Raw genomic sequence first — 22756 nt, 5'->3', positions numbered from 1 at the left:
CGTGCAAACGATACTATTAAAATTAATAATAATAATTGAAATAAAATTTGTATTTGTTATATACAATTTTAATATAATTAAACAATATTGTAGTTAACTAATAAATCACAGTTTATTTCTTATTGAAAAAAACTAATTTATATTTAATTATTACTTTATTCGTATTATTTCTCTACTTTTTCTAAAGAGAACTTGTTAGTGTCGCGATCTTTTGATGAAATGATAAAACTAATAAAAGATTGAATACGTGTTCATATCAAAATATTTTGTCAAAAATATTTTTCTTATAAAAAACGTCTTAAACGATATTTATTTATATTTTATTGTATGTTTAATTGATTATATCTGAAATTGTTTTCAAAGTTTGTCTTTATATTGTGAGTTAAACTAGGTTAAGATCTTCACAAATTGAATGCAATGGGTCACATCTATGAAACGTGGAACTTATAACATTATTAATTATATATTTTAATAGATAATTAAATAGTTAGTGGTGAAATTCTGTAAAAAATATCAATTTAAAAAAAGGATATAAATACACAATGCCTTCTAGAAGAAATAAAGGTGGTCTCTTGGCTAGGGTTAACTTTCCCCTTTACACTTTGCAAATGTTGACCAGTAGACATATACTAGTTGGAGGTGGTGGTGGATCTTCAAAAACTGGAGTTGCAAATGGATTTGTAAGATTCAGTTTCTATATTTTTCTTTAATTATAATATAATTTATATTATTAAAATATATAAAAATCTATCATATTGTAGGAAATATTTGAACTTCTTCATGACGGAGTACAATTTCTTGCCGAAGAAGTTACAAGACATGAAACTGGTCCTACCGTAGTCATGAACTGTGCTACGTATAATAATGAGAAAAGGTCTTGGATACTTGCTGGTCAAGAAAATCATTGTCAGTTGTATAATGTAAACACTAAAATAATAAATGTAGAAAATGGAGAAGTAATTAAAAAGGCTGGCAATATAATAAAGGATAATGTCAGAAATAGAAAAGTTAATGATAAAATCGAAGAAGAGCAGACAATGAAAGGAAAAGTACAAGAACTTAAAAATGATAATTATAATATTAAGTGTAAAAAGTTACAGTTAATTATAAAACCTATTGATAGTGTTCAAACAGATTTTAGGTAATTAATTTCTTTATATGTATATTATTATTAAGTCTATCATATTTCTTATTTTGTTTTTATATCTAATATATTTATTTTTTTATTAATTTAGTGAAGACGAATCGCTACAAAGAATAGTTCGTATAAGTTTCAATGGAAAATTTATGGCTACTGGTGGTACAGATGGTTGCATAAGAATATGGAAATTTCCACAATTGCAAAAAGTGCATGATTTGAAAGCACATCAAAAAGAAATAGATGATATCGATTTTAGCTCAGATAATAATTCATTGATAACTATAGCTAAAGATGGCAAAGCTATTTTATGGAATGTTGCCAGTGGTTCATTAAGAAAAGAACTCACATGGAGTACTCCAAATAATACAAAATATATGTACAAAAGATGTCGATTTAGAATATCAGAGGAAAATAAATTATTGAATCAGCTATTTCTTCTTTCTAATGCAACTATGGGAAAAGATCCAAGTTTTCTTCAGTTATGGGATACAGAATCTGGAAATATAATTAAATTTATTACTTACAAGGAAACTTTATCTGCTTTAACAGTCTCTGATGATGGAAAATTTGTAGCTGTTGGAACAATGTTTTCTGGTAGTGTAGACATATACGTAGCTTTCAGCTTAAGAAGAGTACTACATGTATCTGGAGCACACAATATGTTTGTAACTGGTTTAGAGTTCTTACCAACAAAATTAGATGGACCACCCATCACTAGTAATTCAGAAACTGCAGTAATTAGCATTTCTATAGATAACAGAATTTGTATACACAGTATACCATTTAGACGTAAGTAGCAAAATAGTTATTAACTTTGTAGTTTCAATTTAAATAAAAAGAATTCATAATCTTACGTAAACTGTATACATTTCAGATACAATACCATTTTGGCTCGGCATGCTGTTGATAATTCTGAGTATTTGTGCAGCATTTATATTTTGTAGCTATCTTGGTATTTGACTCACAGAATTTATTGTCAAAACATTACATCCATTTGTTTATTTCAAAAAAATTTACAAATATTTTAATTATTACAATCTAACGCCAATTACTTTTCACTTCAGAGTTTAAATTTTATGAACATATATGTAATATCTGATAAATTGCAGGATTGATAAAAAATATATAAAGTATCTAAACATTATATATAATATATAAGAAAAACCAGGTAGAATTATTCACTAATCGTTATATAAATTGTATTAATTTTGTTTATAATATATATAGTAACTTATAAAAACACATTTATATGAACATTCGAATAATCCCGGAGTTTATCAAATATTCCATGGTTTAATAAGAGAAAGCGCACGAATATTGTAAATATAGACTTGAAATTGATCAGAAGTCTTTACGATATATGAAGATTGTTCAATATTATATGATATTGAATTTTAATATATATATATATATATATATATATATATATATATATAAATGCTTTGTACTATTTATTATATATAGGTAATAGTTTCCCAATTTTAATTAAATAATTTAATTACAATATTTTTATCATAATAGATGCTCTTACAAAAAAATATTTTTAATCAAACTGATTAAGTGACAAGATTACACACTTTCATGCTATTAATTATATTACATTTATTTCATTAAATAATAATTGATTAGATAAATACGTTTATAATTCGTAATATATATTTGATGCCGAGTGTACTGTACTTATAAAAAACATAATTTCTCTAATTAATTCTAGAACTTGATCTGCAATGAAAAATGCATTTATAATAACATATAAATATATAACGTCTTTTGTTAAATATGTTAAAATGTAGTTGTTTAAAATAAACACTAAAGGGAATTTTACAATCATTAAACCATAAACACTAATAGGTTCTATCTGTATACTATTTTTATAAAAAAGAAAATTAACATTAAAATTTAATTATTAATTATAAACGCATTATTTATAACCAACGAGACATTTTTCGAAATATCACTTAACAAATTATTATTTGTATAACTTTTCAACAAACAATACATTGTAATATTTTAAATATTCTGTAATATGTCTAGAGATATATAATATTGTAAAAGTGCATAAGAAATACTTAGAAATTATAAGGAAAATATTCTAAAGATTTATTGTATTTATTTATGTAGTTTATATATACACACATACACAAAATGTATGTAAGTTGCAATAGCTCACCATTTTGCGGTAAAAATTAAGACTGTTTATTATACCTAATTTTATAATAGTTTACGCTAATAACAAACCCAGACATAAAGATTAAATGAGAATACGACTTTTTCAAATTTTTTATTTTCTTTAAAAAAATGTAAGAAAAAATAAAATTTTTTCGAGAATAGTTTATACATAAAAATAAAGTTTTGTCAAAAATTCAATAAAGTCGTCTTCACGTTTAAACCATCATTTTTAAAATAAGATCTTGTTCATCAAAATCAGTCAAGAATTATGCCTTAATTCATTGTTGGCATAAATGATATTTTTATTTTTCATCAAATATAAATTTTGCAAAGTGGCGCCCCATGGAATTTGTAATAAAAAAGAGAAGTTTGTACCTCACTACTGATTTTCATATCATGCTTAAATAGTATTTTACAATACCATTTTTTTGATTATTTAACATTCATTGAAGATATTTACAGTCCTATAGTAAACTCTACTAGTTATTGATAATATATAACAATAAATTATAATAATTAAGTCTGTATATTTTTTTAAACTTTAGATAACTCGTAAAATACGATGAATATAAAGTAATTTTAATTTAATATTTCGGTATACTTAATTTTCAAACTTAAAATTGCCAAAAAATTATTAACAAAAATGAACTTTTGACCGAATTATAACATTTGATTAGTATTCTTTTGTATTCCTATGAGTAAACATCAAATTAGTTCTTTCTATCCGACTAAACTGAAACAATATATTTATTTAACAATATATTATAATTTATAATTATTTTATAATTACTTAAACAATCTGTAATCTTAAAATGTAAATGAAATATAATTGAGTTATACTTAAATAATAATACATACAATTACGGAGTAATCATTTGCTCATTGCAAATGAAAATAACGATAGGGATAAGAAATACATCTATAGTTTTTTTATCACTTAGAGGATAGGCTTATACGTCGACATAATAGGTGCTGTATTCTCTTACTTATATTCATGCTTATAATTCATATTTTTCTATATCGGTCACTGAAGTCAAACATGCTTTGAACGAAACATAATGAATGAATTAAGTAGGAGAATAAAAATATAAAATACTAGAGCGGTTTATCAAAAAAGAACGCTACTAGTATCACATAGTCATCTTATAATAAAGTCATGGAGCCATCTAGTAATAAAAATCAAAATCACGATGTTCATTGCAATGTGCTCATAAAGTTATTTAGTAATAAAAATCAACATCATTAAACTTAGCTAAAATACAAAGACGCTATCTAACGGTCGTATTTACATAATAAAAGAGTTATCCCTTTTGTTTCTAATGTTTTCGTGCTAATAAAACTCATTTTTCGCCGAAACAGCTGACCCTGGTAGACACGCGTAAGTATATGGAAATATTGATTAAAAGATAATTTTATGAACTTTGTATTTATGTTATTTGAGATTTTTTTATTAACTTTTTAATATTTTATCATTTAAGATTTTAAAAATTATATATTCTTTTTGAAAGATTAATTTTGCAATATTTTTTATTAATTTATTTCTATTTATCATTTCATTAATGTAAATCCATTAAAAATAAAATATTAAAAAGAAATTGTTTAAAAATACATAGTGTTTAAACAACATTTTTACAATTTGAATTAAAATAAACATTAGTTCTATGCATTCATGAATTATAACATACAATTCTACAAGCAGTACATTTATAATATAAAAAAGTTGCTACATTTTTCCATTGCTTCTATCAGTAAAATAGTGACGGTTGAAATTGACTGATTTTGACATTTTTTCTTATCAAAATTGCAGATTAAAATAAAACAACAGAATATTCTGTATTCATGTTACATTAATATTGATGTAATATTTAAATAAATCTGTCTCTTTCTCTTTTTAAATGCTTCATATATTGATTATTTTGATGGATACGTAAAATTTGTTAGTGTATATACAAAATGTCTTTTACAACTACGTAAAGTGAATAAATGTAAAAATGTCAAGTAAAATGAAAAATGGAGTAGGTATCAATAAAGATTGTAACCAATGTAAATTTCACTTCTGCTTTTATTTTCAACTATAATATTATTTCATAAAAGATTTTTTGTATTGCATTGTGATTGTGATGTACAACAAATTCAATATACAAAATATCAATATACAAAATTGTATATTTGTATAATAGCAATATTATTTTCAACTTGAAAATGTAGGAGCAATATATAATTCGTATAAAATTAGAATTAATATTTAATTGTTAGCTGCCAGAAATATTTATCATTTAAATTGTACATAAATTGTAATTAAATTATAATTTATGTACAAATGTATATGTATGCGCGCGCGTGTGTATAAAGCTTATCGATGATGAATAGATTTGTTATTTAAAAAAAAGGGGGGGGAAAAAGAAAACGGTCATATGTATTATATATAATGAAATATATATGATTGTTTGTCAAATGTATAAAAGTATTATTGTCTATTAGGCGTAACGAGAATAAATCTCTATTCTCTATTAAATTGTTGTTAAATCGTTAAATGAAATAATTCTTTAATTCACATTTTACATTTTAAGACAACGCAATGTCTGAGGTGGTACTCTAGACGCATATTGAAAAGAGTTTTCCATAACACGATTGACATCATTGTGAATGTTCGCATTGTCACGATCTACTTCCAACTGATCCTGTTCGGCATTTTCAAGGTCAATAATGAATTCTCTGTCTCCCATTAGGGTAGTTAAACACATACTTTGCTCCTTTATAATCGATCGTACGAACAATTCCAACGTAAAAAGATGCTCGTCTTGTGCCTCGGGTATATAATTATGCATAAAATCTGCTAATCTGTAATGAAATGTAAAAATAATTAAAAAAAAATTACTTTGCTAATGACATATTTGCATCGCGATTTAAATTGAAAAAGTAAGTTTTAAATAATTGTTTTATTTATTATTTATATAAACAAATTTATTTGAACAAATAAATGTATTATTTAAACATACTAGCAATTACTTTTTAATATAAGCTAGTATTTTTTTTAATAATTAGGAGAATAGCGGTGTGTGTGTGTGCGCGCGCGTGTGTAGATTATTTCAGATTTTTTCTACCAAACTGTGCCAATATATTTTACGAGTAGATATGAGAAATAATGTATATTTTGTAATTGTAATAATAATGTAAATGTTATATAAATACTTTATTAAAAAGTTATAATAAAAATTAAATAAAATGATAACTGTGTATTCTTATTATTTATACGTAATACACTTGTGTGTACAGTAGCATTAAAAGATATATAATAAAAGAGACTACATTTTTGTGAATGGCACGCTTTATGCAATTCATAAAGATAATAATTTCTTATTAAGGATATTATGAACCGATAAAGCAACATTTATAAGAGAAAGTTAAAATAATGACGTACGGTCATAAAAAAATCTACACAGATTTAAATCTTTCAACGGCAATTCAAATGCAACGTAAATGGTGGACATTTCGAAATACCATAATACAATGGAATAATAATAGTAAAGAAAATACAATAGATCGTCGTTTTACAATATCATATTGATAATAAAAATATAATTTTTGTTACAACTTTTTCATAAAGCATTTGTAGTTTCTATTTATATACACATTTTTTTTCTTATTTCTGAAACAGCAGTTTGGCGGGAAAAAAATGGTAACATCCTGTATATATGTGTATAAATACTTTTTAATGTAATTGCTAAAACAATTATTTTGTAATTATTATAAACAAAATATGTTTTTATTTATAAACTTCGATAAAAATTTTTTTACCGTAAGAGATATTCAACGTTGTGTCCACTTGATCCCGAACATTCTGTAATCTGTTTCGCTATGTTACGTAGCGATGCTTCCCCAAGCCAATGTTGATTCTCTTTAGTGGCTATATAAATGATTACCGGAAAGCTTCTGTTACCATCACGAGTGTGAAACGTCGAAATAATTGTGAGATACCCACCCAAGGAACATTCCCTTTTTTGTAAATAAGGTAAAGCCGTGTTATTTGTTACTTGAAAAACTCGACCGTAAACGATACCCTGTTAATTAATAAATAAAATATATAATTATGATAGAGAAATTTTATACGATAATCATTACTTCAAGTTAAAATTAAATATATTTACAATATAATATTATTTTATATGAATAAATATAATATTTGTTTTATTAAAATTGTAAAAGTCAAATTCTTTTGTTGAACATCTGTCAAAACTATACGTACAATTAAAAAGAAATAAAAACAAACTATTGTAAATATTTAAAAAAAGAAAAATAAGAAAAAAAAACAAATAAAATTTCATTTACCTCTTTCTGTTCTACCAAAGTAGCAACACGACCGGGCTGAAAAAATAAATCTTATTTACACAATTTGTTAAACAAATTTCTTTGTTTACTTTTATAAATTTTAACTATTATTCGTGGTGCCATATGGGTTTATCTATCAACTATCTAAATGAAATTGAAATATGTATGTATATACATACATGCAAAAACGTTAAAGATAGCATGGCAATATTTTATATCGTTTTACTGTGAACATACACGTGTAGGTTCACACACGTATGTATGATATTCTGTGGAAATGTAAAACGTAACACATATATAGATATCAGTTTATACCGGTTTCTAACTGGTTAAACTTAGTATAAACGAGAGGTAATTTTATAATATTTATCAAAAGACGACAACTTTCTCCTTATTTGATATGATAATTTATGCAAAAAATTTTAATATGCTTATTGATTTATTTAATTTTATTACTCCCTTATCAAAACTATTTGCATTATTATATTTGTAATATAATATTAAATATCTAATGGAAATGTGAAAATAATATTGTTAAACAAATACAAATGATATTTTAATTACCTCGATATTGATGTCGTGATTTTTATTTCTAATATAATAAATTTTTTTTATAGTTTATAAATAATTTTAATAAATTAATTTATGATAAATTTTTCTTATAATTTATAAAAATATATACAATTTTTTGTCTTTGTTTAATAATAAAGAAAGAAAAAAAAATCTTTTCATTAATTATTAATGTACCTTTGGACTTTCAATCAATCTTATATAGATTAATTTTATCATTCGAAAGGCCGCGTGATATAGCATGGAATAATGTCAGATCATGAACAAAATTCTCTCAAATTTTATGAGAATTATTGTTATCATGTAAAACTGAAACGTTTTATCAGAATTGTATATTAAAAAAAAATATATGTAATAATCGTATCATAGGAGATATTCATGAAAATTATTGTTGTCATGTAAAACTGAAATGTTTTGTTATATACATATACATATACATATATATATATATATATATATATATATATATATATATATATATACGTCGTATCACAGGCAATATTCTAATTAATCTCATACACTTTAAAAAGTCTCGATAAGAAATTATGTAAAAATACATCGAAGAAACAAAGGAAATAAATTTGATAAAAGCACTCCGATGCGATAGAATTTTAATTATTATTTTTTATACAATTCGATCATATACACAAAGGCAAAGCATTTGAACAAATAATCGTTATTATTATCTTTTGAAAAAGAAACGTTAGTATTAATTTACAAGAAAAAAAAAGAACAAAAATTAGATGCCGAGTAACATGTTAAGGTCGATTCATACATTTCAGTTCGGTTTCAACTCGAACTTCGTAATTTATATTAGAAGAATTGTGTATAGTCGGATCGGTGATTGAACTGACAAGGAGACTGAACGTAAATGTGTGAATGTATACATTTAATTTATATATAATGATGTTAGAATCACTTTGATCGAAATGAATTATTATGTATGAATCGACCTTTATACAAATTCTCAAAAGAGAACATTATATTCGCAAAATATTCACGAGCGTGATCATTGACGTCATAAGATGATAAAAGTATTTACGTTGTAGAAATAGTTACCAAACTTACCTTCTCCGTTGTACCACGATGAGTTGTGTTTCCTTGCCAAAATCGTCTGGCAAATCCTTTTACAAAACCAGTTGTACTGTTAGTATACTCGAAACCGGGATTCCAGCAGAGAGACCCGTAACCAAAAATCCAAAGACCATTGTTGTTATCCATCGTTATTAATAATTATTTATCGTAATATCAGTATAGATTTAGACAAACGTTCAGTCATCTTCCGATAACTATCAATAATTTTCCCCTTCTTTGTCGGCAGAAATACTTATCATCATCAATTCGAAAACTTTGTTTTATTCAATATTAACGATCTTTTTGAATTTGCGTTTATTCTATTGTTCATTTTAATTATTATACGTGAATAAAAACGGCGAATAAAATATATATATAAACTTTGGCCATTCCATCGCTGTTGCAAATGGATAAAGGTTTATTAAAAAATAATAAAATAAATAATTGTCTTTCTTTTTACTCATTAAAATGTCTCTTTTATTTTGCGAGAACTTTCCCATAACTTCAACTTAATGATAAAATGTAAATAACAATTCGTTGATTTATTTCGACTGATGAACTTTGAATCTTTTCTTCTGCTACTTCTAATTCTATTTCTTCTTTTTTTCCTTCACACGATAATTTTGAATTTCGCGAATAATGAATATCGTAAGAGGCGTTCCCTACGCTCGTTTCCATCGATCCAATGTCGATCACTTGTACCGGTAGTCGAAAACTTTCCAAGTCCACACGTGCCACGTGCTTTTAACTCTCTTATCTTCGATATAAATTGTCGACCTTCAATCTCTTCTTCTTCTTCTTCTTCTTTGCACTGTATGTATTTTTATCAACGAGCTCTTATCGAAATATAAATTATATTATTTCTTTGTCTCCTTTTTTTTCTATCTTTCTCATCACTAAACTGTTTTATTGTTATTTAGAAAACATTTATTGTAAAAAGTACTTTTTTTTTTTTTTTTTTTTTTTTTTTTTTTTTTTTTTTTTTTTTTTTTTTTTTTTTTTTTTTTTTTTTTTTTTTTTTTTTTTAATGTACTCCGATATTCTGTTAAAGAAGATACCTACCTTATCTTTAAAGATCTTTGACCGATTACGAAATACAAAAGTTCAAAGAAACAATCAAATACAAAGCACACTCAAGGCTCTTTCATTCGTATTTTGAAAGGTTATATATTGTACATTTATATAATAAAATATTAACAAAAATTCACTCTATGTAACCGCGGCACGGAGGACGAGCCAAGACTGTCGACTAGTTTGAGCATTGAATGCTTCTGCGCTTCTTCAGTAAGAGGGAGAAAAACAGAAAGAGAAGCGGAATTCGCAAAAAAGAGAGGGTGGATAGAAAATCAGAGTAAGAGAGGAAAGTCGGAAGGATGATGAAACATTTCGAACAATTGACGCATTTTAGTCGTTAGTTCATTCATTGATAATCTCCGAGCAATAAAATCAAATTATAGAGGGAATAGTTATTAGGTTATAAAAATAAAGTGATCAATTGAATTCTTTTTAAGATTATATGAGATTTAATTTTTTATGTACATATAATTACTTCTTGTGATTTTGATAATGGTCTTTATTTTTTATACATTTCGAAGACGAATTAAGTATGTTGAATTAAAAAAATTAAAACATTTATTCAACTTAAAAAACGTTTAAATTTCCATTGATTTTCTACTAAATGTGATCCAACTTATCGACGAACAAAAGTTTATTTGTTTTGTAATGATAAATAAATTCCCGGTTTGTCGCCAGATAGCTCTGATAACACTATCGAAATTTTTTTTATGGCAAATATCAGATAGTAACTTCAAACACTTAGAATATCAACTAAATGTAAACGCGACTTTACACATACACACATTATATATGCATACTATTATATAGCATATAAATAGTGAGTTTTAATCTCGATATATAAAATCAAGCATGATAAGTTGACGTATTTAAATGTCAACGATTGTTTGTTATATCACGTTAAATCTATTTGCAGTGTTTAGTAATTCTGTCATTTGTGTTTCTTATTACAAATACAGATTCCACTAACTTCTAAAAAAATCTTTCTTCTAAAAAAGTATTATTACATTGATAAGTACTTTTTTTAAAACACGATGAAACGAGACACAGTTTCACCATCTCCTGATGCAATAAGTCAAATAGATGAAGAGGATTTTATATACAATGAAGATGTAATTGAAGTGATAGATTCTGATACAGTCAATGATGAAGAAGCAATGGAGAAAGATCCAGAAAAAGGAGATGCATCTTTTGTATTTATTGGGCACAAATCTGGTTGGTAAATGTTATAGTTTTGTAACTCTATGAACTTGTAGTATAAGAGACTATAAGAGGTTTAAATAAATTTATTCTAACATCAGGTTCTGTCTTTTGCGGTTCTTTAAGTAAAGCTGGAAAGTTTGCTGTAACTGGAGGAGAAGAAGATAAAGCTTATGTTTGGGATACAACATCTGGAGAAATAATCCTAAATTGCACCGGTCATAAAGATAGTGTTATATTTGCTGAATTTAATTTTGATGAAACTTATTTGGCAACTGGTGATATGAGTGGTGTAATACAATTATGGAGATTAAGTGATAAATGTTCTGTCTGGAATTATAATATGGGAGATACTACTGTAAATATTCTTTTATATTAATGTTTTCATATAATAAGTTTATGTTAATATATAAGGACTTGCATTATCTTTTTTACAGTGGATGAAATGGCACATGGCAGCTAATGTTTTAATCGCAGGGTCTGTAGATGGTGAAGTTTTTATGTGGAAAGTACCTGATGGGGATTGCAAAGTTTTACAAGGTTATGGATACAGAGCAGAAGCAGGAGTAATCTTACCTGATGGTAACGAATGTTTAAAACTTTTTATCTACAAATATATATATATATATATATATATATATTTACATATATATATATTTACATATATATATATATTTACATATATATATATATATATTTACACATATATGTGTCACCAGGCAAACGGCTTACAGTTGGATATGAAGATGGTACAATCCGTGTATTTGACTTAAAAACAAATACTGTGTTATCATGTATCCCTTCAAATATAGGTCATACTGCAACCATAACAGCACTTGATTGTTATTTAGATAATAATTTGATATTATCTGCAGCAGTAGATGGAAAAACTATTCTTAGTATGTCACATACAGGAAAGGTAATTGAAAGAAACAATTATTTAATATAATTATATTATATGATTAATAAATTTACTGTTAAGAAGATAAATGTCTTTTTAAATTTCTTTAGATAATATCCATATTACAAAATCTTAATAGTGAACAAGAAACTGACATGAAAGATTCTGATAGTAATTGGATAGAAACAGTGGCTTTCTGTAAAGATCCAGCATTTCAAGTAGCTGCAACGGGTAGTTTAAATGGAGAAATTTTTATTTGGGATATTTCAAAACAGGTATGATGTATACTTCATTTAAAAAAAGACCTTTGGTTTTATGTAAGAAACCTATTATGTCTTTAAAAAATGTATAGGTACTTCGACATAAAATAGAACAAGAAAGTGGTATAAGTAAAGTTCTATGGAGAGGTACTACATCACTGCTTTTTTCTGGTGGACTCGATGGTACTCTCAGATGTTTTGATGCAAGAAATGGACAATGTTTACAACTACTTACAGGACATTCTGAGGATATTCTTGACTTATACATAGCTGAGTAAGTATTAATAATAATGTTTAATAAAAAAATAAAACGATTTAATCTATACACTTTTTCAGAGAAGGACAAATTGTACTAACAACATCTGATGATTCTACTGCAAGAATATTTAATATTGCAAATTTGTTTTAATGTAATATGATATTTAGGTATTTAAAAAATTTGTTATGTTCTTAAATATAAATATATACACACACACACACACACACACACACATTAAGAAAATGGTCATCTTTTTTATTCCCTTTCCAATAAAAATGTAACTTTTAAGGACAATCTTTATACTTCACACTGTTTTTATACCACTCAGTATCAATTACGTATTTGTTATTTTTCCATTGAAAATGAGTTGGACCTTGTTCTTCACCATTTTCAAAACAGAAAAAAACACTCAGTTCAATAGCCATTTTGGATCTAACCAGACCAATGCCTCCTACTTTTTCAGGTGCAGGATGATATACTCTACCTGAATTACAATCCATAAATAATTTTTCTGGTTCAAATGGTACCTATAAATATCAATCGTATAACCTACGTTATGCTCAGATGTGAATGTATATATATCTGATTTATGTCGTTTACCATCAAAAACTCCTCAGCGTGCGAATAGCCAAACCAATCCTCCTCTTTATCAATTTCTACATTTTCTTTTTGAATAATTTTCGTGAAAACTATAGGGAGATCATCGCATTTTATAAAGTTCCTTTCAGGACCACAAAGAGAGACATAAGGAAATTCTTGTGTATGTCGTCCAATATTATTTATTTTGAGTCTTTTAAAGAAGAAAGCCAAAAATTTTTTGTCTGAAATGATATTTTATGTTTGCCATCTGTAAATAGAACTACATTTGACTTATCAAGAAAATTTTTAATTTATTTACGTTATTAGGTGTAACATGCACAAATATACCTTTAAAACAGGATGTAAAATTTTTTGTACGAACATCATCTAAGAACAGCTGTAAGTAATAAGATAACGATTTAATAATAATAGATTTGATAAAACTAGAAAAAGTAATGCATCATACCATGCCTTGATGATCAATATAATAAAAGTATTCTCGTATATGTGGTTCTGGTGATTGGCCTTGTATATAAGTCATATAACTTCGTTCATATATCTTATAAGAAGAAAATTTTCGCGTATTCATAACTATTCTATTAAAGTATATATTCGACAAAGTAAACATGTCCCTGATTATTATTATTTATTTCAATTCCGTCTTGATTCTGTTAATTCGTCTGTAATCACGATATAATTATTTAAATTAATAATTTTTTATGATCATAATGTAAACACTAATACGCAGCGCAAGCAATCCACGCAAAGTAATTAGAATCTCATTATTTATTAATTTTAATATCGTGGTGTATGTGCATTTTGCGCAATCTTTCGAGTATCGCATGATAGACATATACATGCACATTTCCATGTTACATGTATGTCTAATTATTATATATAATATCAGTCTGCTGTTGGTTTTTCAACAATCGATATCGTATCTTGATATCGATTGCCGTAAAACAAGTACAATTATATTATAATAACGGCGATTATATGTAATTTATCGTGTTATTACGATTTCAAGATTTTCTATTTCATCATTTATAATTATTTTGTTTTCGAATGAAGAAACCGCGCTTGTTTAAGTCCTTAGTTTATTTAAGTAAAAGTGTCATTCGACGGTGTTTAGCATAATCGATTGCAGCGTAAGTTCGATTCTGAAGTAATTCGATATTTTTCAACGTCACTTCACATCGCTACTCACGGACACAGTCAGAGATTCAAGAAATGAGATACGACGAATAGGTGAAATCAAGTTTCCAAAAAGAGTTAAAATTGATGGGAATAGTAATATTAGAGCCGGCCTAAAGTAGGAGATGTCATCAAGTTGACGAATGTTTTACTCGGAGATAAAGATATAACAAGTAAAAATGTTACATTTAAATTCAAGTAAAAAGATATCGTACTTCTACGATCTAAAATCTCAGACTGTTGTTCCTCCCAAATAAGTCGTGTACAACGCAATCTTGTCGGTCCCGGAATATGGCTTCGTCCACGAAGAGATCTTGGAAACTCCGTAAGCATTCTTTACAATGATTGTTTTTATTTGTGTTGTCTTCTTTTTTTAAATAGAAATGATACAGAATGAGGATCTTAGATATTTCAAATCGTCGATTAAATTTGAAGTAAACAATAATGTTTATTAAAGGATAGTAAGTCTACACCTACACGTCTATATTCAGTGTTCTCTAATTATAGTCATAGCTTTGTGTTATTCTATGAACATGCCATATAATGTTATAAATTAACAATGTTCTTGTAACAGTGTTCTTTTTAAAATGATAAATATCTTTTTTCTTACAGAGGATTTTGTTGCCCATTCGTCAAATGTCAATTGTTTGGCATTGGGACATAAATCTGGTCGTGTTTTAGTTACTGGTGGCGATGACAAAAAAGTCAATTTATGGGCAGTTGGGAAACCAAATTGTATTATGGTATTTTAAAAAAATATTATTTATTTTTTATATATTTATAATAACTATTTTATTTGTTTTATATTATAAAGTAATCATATATTTTTTTTTTATAGAGCCTAAGTGGCCATACTACCTCAATAGAATGTGTAAGATTTGGCCAAACTGAAGATTTAGTATGTGCTGGTTCGCAGACAGGGGCATTAAAAATTTGGGACTTGGAACATGCTAAATTAGCCCGTACTTTAACAGGACATAAAGCAGGAATAAAATGTATGGACTTTCATCCTTATGGGGAACTATTGGCATCTGGAAGCTTAGATACTGCAATAAAATTGTGGGATATAAGAAGAAAAGGTTGCATTTTTACTTATAAAGGACATAATCTAGCAGTAAATAGTTTAAAATTTAGTCCTGATGGACAATGGATTGCTAGTGCAGGAGAGGAAGGCATGGTGAAGGTGAATTTTAATAATCTTTTTTAATGAAAATATAATTTTATACACATTATATCACAAAATAATTTTTAGTAGTTATGGGATTTAAGAGCAGGAAGACAACTTAGAGAATTTTCAGAACATAGGGGACCAGCATTAACTGTAGAATTTCATCCACATGAATTTTTATTAGCCAGTGGAAGTGCAGACAGAACAGTTCACTTTTGGGATTTGGAATCATTTCAGCTTGTATCTTCCACAGAGCAAAATCATTCTTCAGGAATAAGGTGAGTAAGATAAATTTGAATTGTAAGTAATTAATTTAAGCTATAAATATATTTTATATATTTCTTATAAACATTTTCTCTAGATGCCTATACTTCAGTCAAGGAGGAGAATGTCTTTTTGCTGGTAGTCATGATGTTTTAAAGGTCTATGGATGGGAGCCAGGTAGAACTTTAGATACAGTTCCAACCGGCTGGGGCAAAGTGCTGGATATAGCTGTTGCTCAAAATCAATTGGTAACAAAACATTCATAAATTATATTATTCTTACAGTGTGATAAGTGTATACCAATAGAATAATTGCTTATTTTAGATCGGTGCAAGTTGCCATACTACAAATATTATCCTTTATGTCTGTGATTTAAAAAAAATTGCACCATTAGGAGGAGTATCATTGTCTCCATTTAATCATGGAAATTCACTGAGGAAAAGTTTTTCTAGAGAACGGCCACCAGAATTGAAAAAACATACGTAAGTATAATTTAATGGTATCTGCATTATATATAGTTTTGATAAAAGGTTTAAACGTAAATAACATGAACTTATAGGTTAGATGTACGAACTATAGAGGAGGCGGACAAGTCAGGCACAGATCCAGAGGATGAGGCGACATATGCAGATATACCTAATGTTTCTGAATATCGAGATATCTTTCAGCCAAATAGAGCTCGTAATGATTACTTTTTTACATATTTTTCTAGTCCATTATACGATTTTACCTAGTAGATTCTACTATCAGTTTATCTTTAATCACTTATAGCATACTTATTAGTCGCATTTTTCATATATATATATATATATATATATATATATATATATATATATATAACTTAGATAATATGGAATGTCGTTTGTGAATGGGCATGCTCTGCATGATATGTTTCAGTGTCTCGCACACCTCCACCAGAACCAGAGGCTTTCCAAGAGCCTCAAGATGTAGGTGAGTCTGTAAAAGCTTCCTACTTGTCTCTGTTATTTTAACTCATATTTGATCTACATTTTCCTAATTTTGTATTAAAAATATTACACGAATATTATATAAAAAAAAAAACAAAAATGATTATAATATTGATTGGAAAATGTCTATTTCAGATCCTTCGCAGCCACAGGTACTACAAAATCTATGTACATCTATATCAAATATAAGTACAGTAGAATCAAATGAAATGTCATCTATACCATCATCATTATCTCCATCTCCAACTGTTACAACATTATCACTAACAAAACCCGTGCCAGTTCGTGTTCAACCAATAAGATCATCACCACCAACACAAAGGAATGTAATTACTACAACGAGTCAAATTCGAGCAAATTTACAAGCAAATAATATGCTAAACAGATCTTCAAAAAATTTAGCTTCTATACCACCGCTTAAACAAAACATTACTCCTTTTCCTGGAAAAAGAGCTGTGCAAGCTAATGAAACAATACCATCACAGCCTTTGGGGCCACAAAGGTCAAACTCGACATTAACACCAAGAGTGGCACCAATGGCGGCTGTCATTCCTGTTATGGATGATGGAAAGCTAAAAAATAGAGTACCCAGTCCAGATTCTCCTAAGCATTACTTGAAGCGCCAAAACAGTTGTAGAGAGAGTGAGCAAGGCTATGAAAGTGATTATCCTGTACAGTAAGTACACATCTCTGTATATAAAACAAAGATGTGCAAGGTCTGTTAACGAAGGTAATTGAACCTTATTCTGACTCTTCCTTTTGTTTCTCCTTATTGTTAGCCAATTCTTGTTTCTATTATCAATACTTTACTATCAAAACACTATCAACACTTTTTAATGTTGTTACTGTATTACATTATTATGCACGATATTATTATGTTTCGTTTACATATGAAAAATTTGCATCTGAATTATAACATTTGAAAACGCTGAAGTACACTTGAGTGGAAACAATATATATATATAAATGATAGTGGGAGAATCATTTTTACTCCGACGTTTGCACATCTTTGATGTAAAACGAATCATTTTAGTAATCGTAGCATGCATATTTATATTTTATATAATATTATATTTTGCAGAATTAATAATATAAGACATAGTCCCTCCGATCCTGCATTAAATAGACCAAACACGGCGCAATCAAGGTCAACGTCGTTAAATAGAAATTTCGCTAATTCTGCTTCACTGTCCGCACGAAATACAGCGACTACAGGAACGTCAACATCGAAGAAGAACAATAAACTACAAGTACTTCCAACGCCTAAAGTGGATACAGTTACTCAGTTGAGATCACCGATTGATGATATTGAAAAGGAAGAATTTGTTCCAATGAGTGCTGATAAGCCTTTTGGTTTAGACGTAGAAACTTTTTTACCAGTAAGTTTTATATCTTTTATTTTTCATCGCTTATTGATCTAATTATAACGAATGTTTCTTATTTAATGTATTAATGTTTTGCAGAAAAGTAGTTATGCAGGACCTACTGGATTAGTGTATTCACAAATGGGAGTACTTGCGGAGATGTCAGAAGCAGAAGTATTAAATAGTATGATGCGCGGACACGAACCAATGATGGCAGTACTCACGAGTAGACATCGTTCTTTACAAATTGTTTATTCGCTTTGGCATAATAAAGATCTTAAGGTATTTTTTATTGTCACATGTTCGAAATGGTAATAGAAAACATGATATACAATAAAATGTAAAACTCCTTAAAATTTTAGTCGGCCATAGATTCCGCGGTGGCAATGAATGATCTTGCGATTATTGTTGATCTCCTGGGTATATTAACGTTAAAACCGTAAGTAATATTATTTATATAAAGAACGTTCAAGCAGAAATTATTATTCCTATTAATCTTTCTTCATGCATATGATCTTTTATTTACAGAACTATCTGGAATTTGGATCTGTGTAATTTACTTCTTGGTCCTATTGCTGAACTCGTTCAAAGTAAATATGAGATGTGAGTATTATTAGAAATTAGTTTACTTTTTAAAATAATTTTTGGAATTAAATATTTTACATTATCATATATCATAAAAAGAACTTTGATTTTTTTTACGAAATCAAAAAAATCTGTGTTCAAATTTCCTTATAAATAAATCCATTCACTTAAACCTAAAACTAAATAATACATATATGTCATAAGGACCTATACTTTAGCATTATGTTAGAATCAATAGAACTTACGTATACTATTATTGCTTTCTATGGGAATGGCTAATTTAGTGAGACAGGGAAATCGGATCGAAGCGTGCAGTAAGAAAGGAGGGTATGCCAAATTAGCCAAGACAATGAAAGATACTGACAGATGCAAATTTGAATTTCAATCCTGGTGTTGCGAATCGCATTGTTCGTTCAATTGAAATTTGAAGTGCTAAACGTGCGTGCATATGTTAATAGATTTTCGTTTGTCAATCAACGTGCTTTTTCCCTCGATAAATTACAATAACTATCACGTATCTCTTTGAGTATTCAATCTTTTTTTTAAGCCCTAAAAAAGCGTTTCTTTTTGAGATGAAATAAAGTAACACGTAAAAATCATCTATCTACTTACATTCTAAAATCTCATTTCTATTTCAATTACTGAATTTTAATTTAATATGGTCAACATTAAACGAGAGGGAAAGGCAGGGAGAGAGAGAGAGAAAGAGAGAATATTTAAAAGACTAAAAATGTATATATACATATTTTGATAATATTAGACGACACAATTTGTATGTAAATACTTGTTAATTTTCATGATTCATTCGATACGATATTCGGTTTTGCTTCTGGTAGAGAAAAAAAATGTGAGAAAAAAAATAATACGATGAAAATCTAAACCTTTTTGGGTACACGTGTCATAGGGGTGAACTTCTCCTTCTCCATTTTCCAATTTCTTATTCAATCTCCCTTTGCTTTTTTCGTTTACTATCTACATTCTATCTTCCTAAGAAAAAGAAAAGTGTGTGTGTGTGTTTATAAAAGAAAAAGATTCTAATGTACTAATAACAAACCGATCGTAAATGAATAATTGAGAAAGAAAAGAATAAAATAAAGATAAAATGAAATTGAATGATGTCATAAACGAAATATACCAAAATTAGTTTTGTTGAAAAATTCCATGAATAGCATTTGATTTCTTGAAGTCCGTGAAGTTAAGCGTTAGAAATAATCGTTTCGTTGCGTCCTGCATTTATGGGCTCGCTTATGATTCGTTGCGCCGATTCAAACGGGAGTTCTCTCGAACCCTTTATCGTTGGCTAACAGGAAGCACATCGAATTGCTTGGACGAGTCTTTGGTAGCTTTCGTTATTTATTGGGATCGTTATGGTCCAATAACTCATTTTGTAACACCTTAGTAGCCGTAACGCAACTTTCTCGCTCTTGCGTTCTCTCGCTCCCACATCTTCGAATTTTTTTTTTTAAACCGTGTCATTTTTGATCATGCTTCGTTAACTGACTATAAAAGAGATAAATCTTATAATGATTGAATTAAAAGAAGCATTTTCTTTCAGATACATAACCGTAGGTTTATCGGCATTGAGACTTATTTTACGTAATTTTGCTTCGGTGATAAAGTCAAATGTAGAAGCACCTCTTCATACGATAGGCGTCGATGTTTCTCGAGAAGAACGGTTAGTAACATATTTTTTTCTATCAAGATATACTAAAAAAGTTTTTTTTTAATATATATGAATGTATTAACACATTATATTTTGTTTTTACAGATATCAAAAGTGCCTCTCTTGTTACGAGAAATTGTCTACGATACGTGGCATTCTTTTGAAAAAACAATCAGCTCCGGGTAAACTAGGAGCTTCTTTCCGAGAATTAAGTGTCCTCATCAGAAGTCTCGAGTGACGAAAACGACAGCGTCTAAGACGTACATGAACTCTATTGAATAACATCATCATCGATCACTTCTCGCAATGGCGAAGGGCCAAGGAGGTAGACAATCATGTTCTTGAAGTGCCTGCTTCTTGCAATTACATCTTGCTGAAGCTAAAATACGGAGCACTTGGATTTTGTATCTTTGCCTTTGGTCCTTGTTTTCTTCCGGTGTCGTGATGAATACAGTATCGAGAATCATGGGAGATATCTGTTAACAAAATTGACTGAATTATATTGATCGTGTAATTAACGATCAAGATCATACGTAAGAGTATTGTAAACAATTAACACGAAACAAAGTGACAAAAAAATCGAATAATGCTGCTTCTATTTTGCGTACTTGAATATGTTTTATTAAAAAAATCGAAGAGAACGTCTGTATGAAAGAATGATTAATAGTTTTACACTTACTTTCGACACTTTGTGTCCTCGGTTTCTTGCCAGTTTTGACTGAATGAAGGGTGCAGTGAGTTATTCATTCATGATAAAGAAATGCGATACTGCGTGACTTCATTGGTGAATTCACTATAATAAATGATGATTAACAAGAAGAAAACAAACGAGAAAGAGAGAAAGTTAACGAATCATAACGAATATTAAAAGAGTAACAACTTTCTTAGCTAGTTTAATAAAAATTGTATTTTTGCAAGAGCTATTTACGCTCATTTACTAATAAAGGGTTCTAATTATAGGTATCTCTAAAATCTTTGTAATTATATCAGTAATTTACGTAACCTTATTTATATGAAATGGAACTCTAATATTATTGCAAGAAAAAGAAACAAGACGCGTTTCTTGCAATATTAATCTTAACAATAATGAGAAAAATTCTGTCCTCTTATGTACATACGAAGCGAGGTGTGAAAAATCGCTATATACCGTGTAAATAATTATATTGTGCAATATCAGCGTAGATCTATATCTTCCTTCTTCTTCATTTTTTTTGTCTTTTTTTGCTCAAGTTTCACACAAGTTTATTTCTTTTATTTACGGATGATCTCCGACGAGAGGACAGAGACCCTCGCTCAAATACCGACCGCTGTACCTAACAACGACTTTATTCTTTTCTTAAAAAGTATAAAGAATCATGTCGCGGCTTCCGTCCAATATATTTTTATAAATCGGAAAAAAGAAGTAAAGAAAAGAATTAGAAGAAAATGGGGAGAAAGAGAGAGAATGATTAGAGCGTCCTTATACGTGTGTGTGTGTCTGCATGTATGCGTTTGTAAAATGATAAAGTAAATATTTTAAAGCGCTCCTGCATGTTATGCAATCTCGATTTTATCGTACTTCCTTCGGTTAAAAGTTTTTCTTAAAAAAGAAGCGTATAATTGCTGTAGAAATGAAATAAACGAAAATATGTCTTCGTCTGATTACAGCAAAAATAATAACTTTCTTTACAAAGAAATTAAGAGATTCTCTATGTTTCCTTGATCCTCCCGATTGAAACTTTTATTAATGAAAAAATTCGTTTTTATGTGTCTCCTAGAATAATGTACATATTGGCAAAATACTGATACATGCAACGAAGTAGAAAGCCGTTTTTTTTTTTTTCTATTTTTGATCGTGAGAGAGAACGATCCAATCTGTATACTCATCGATCAACGCCTACTTTTTTATCGTAAGAGTACCCTTATCGAAGTTTACTTTGCTCAGCAAAAAAAAAAAGGTTGAAGGATTAGATTTATCTCTATTTGCATCAACGATTGAATTCTTTTTCGTAATT

The 22756-nt window shown here is 28.1% G+C and overlaps 5 protein-coding genes and 1 long non-coding RNA gene across 9 annotated transcripts; 3 read left to right on the top strand and 3 right to left on the bottom strand.

The window, feature by feature from the left end:
- Positions 1-225: 225 nt before the first annotated feature.
- LOC122627525 (prolactin regulatory element-binding protein) lies at positions 226-2498 on the top strand. Its single transcript, XM_043808678.1, has 4 exons — positions 226-680; positions 762-1141; positions 1236-1930; positions 2016-2498. The coding sequence occupies exons 1-4, from the start codon at positions 543-545 to the stop codon at positions 2099-2101; spliced, it is 1299 nt and encodes a 432-aa protein (XP_043664613.1). The 5' UTR covers positions 226-542; the 3' UTR covers positions 2102-2498.
- A 1184-nt stretch (positions 2499-3682) lies between these two features.
- LOC122627535 lies at positions 3683-4819 on the bottom strand. The gene is made up of 2 exons (XR_006326867.1): positions 4169-4819; positions 3683-4043 (listed from the first exon to the last, which is right to left on the bottom strand). It is a non-coding gene; the product is annotated as an uncharacterized LOC122627535 (long non-coding RNA).
- A 903-nt stretch (positions 4820-5722) lies between these two features.
- Positions 5723-10169, bottom strand: LOC122627531 (glutathione-specific gamma-glutamylcyclotransferase 1). The gene is made up of 4 exons (XM_043808688.1): positions 9278-10169; positions 7640-7675; positions 7109-7371; positions 5723-6151 (listed from the first exon to the last, which is right to left on the bottom strand). The coding sequence occupies exons 1-4, from the start codon at positions 9428-9430 to the stop codon at positions 5869-5871; spliced, it is 735 nt and encodes a 244-aa protein (XP_043664623.1). The 5' UTR covers positions 9431-10169; the 3' UTR covers positions 5723-5868.
- Positions 10170-11072: 903 nt separating this feature from the next.
- On the top strand, positions 11073-13198 carry LOC122627526 (angio-associated migratory cell protein). The gene is made up of 8 exons (XM_043808679.1): positions 11073-11177; positions 11317-11572; positions 11659-11915; positions 11995-12139; positions 12277-12476; positions 12569-12733; positions 12811-12992; positions 13055-13198. The coding sequence occupies exons 2-8, from the start codon at positions 11392-11394 to the stop codon at positions 13125-13127; spliced, it is 1203 nt and encodes a 400-aa protein (XP_043664614.1). The 5' UTR covers positions 11073-11177; positions 11317-11391; the 3' UTR covers positions 13128-13198.
- A 12-nt stretch (positions 13199-13210) lies between these two features.
- Positions 13211-14485, bottom strand: LOC122627534 (UPF0598 protein CG30010). Of its 2 annotated transcripts, XM_043808695.1 has the most exons (5): positions 14335-14485; positions 14023-14236; positions 13905-13953; positions 13578-13798; positions 13211-13504 (listed from the first exon to the last, which is right to left on the bottom strand). In XM_043808695.1, the coding sequence occupies exons 2-5, from the start codon at positions 14182-14184 to the stop codon at positions 13262-13264; spliced, it is 675 nt and encodes a 224-aa protein (XP_043664630.1). In that variant the 5' UTR covers positions 14185-14236; positions 14335-14485; the 3' UTR covers positions 13211-13261. The 2 variants fall into 2 exon arrangements, with proteins under 2 accessions (XP_043664630.1, XP_043664629.1); XM_043808694.1 differs by having other exon boundaries at positions 14023-14434.
- A 183-nt stretch (positions 14486-14668) lies between these two features.
- On the top strand, positions 14669-22438 carry LOC122627521 (katanin p80 WD40 repeat-containing subunit B1). Of its 3 annotated transcripts, XM_043808671.1 has the most exons (16): positions 14672-15075; positions 15363-15493; positions 15589-15933; positions 16006-16196; positions 16280-16430; positions 16507-16664; positions 16742-16863; positions 17080-17133; positions 17286-17302; positions 17636-17826; positions 18232-18529; positions 18614-18796; positions 18877-18953; positions 19043-19117; positions 20655-20774; positions 20868-22438. In XM_043808671.1, the coding sequence occupies exons 1-16, from the start codon at positions 15042-15044 to the stop codon at positions 20998-21000; spliced, it is 2280 nt and encodes a 759-aa protein (XP_043664606.1). In that variant the 5' UTR covers positions 14672-15041; the 3' UTR covers positions 21001-22438. The 3 variants fall into 3 exon arrangements, with proteins under 3 accessions (XP_043664605.1, XP_043664606.1, XP_043664604.1); XM_043808669.1 differs by having other exon boundaries at positions 17286-17826; XM_043808670.1 differs by lacking the exons at positions 20655-20774; positions 20868-22438 and adding an exon at positions 19384-19616 and having other exon boundaries at positions 14669-15075; positions 17286-17826.
- Positions 22439-22756: the final 318 nt, after the last annotated feature.

Source organism: Vespula pensylvanica, chromosome 3 (assembly GCF_014466175.1).
Source record: "Vespula pensylvanica isolate Volc-1 chromosome 3, ASM1446617v1, whole genome shotgun sequence".
Classification (NCBI taxonomy): Eukaryota; Metazoa; Arthropoda; class Insecta; order Hymenoptera; family Vespidae; genus Vespula; species Vespula pensylvanica.
Note: the sequence above shows the minus strand (reverse complement) of the source record. Positions and strands in the feature narration are given on the sequence as shown.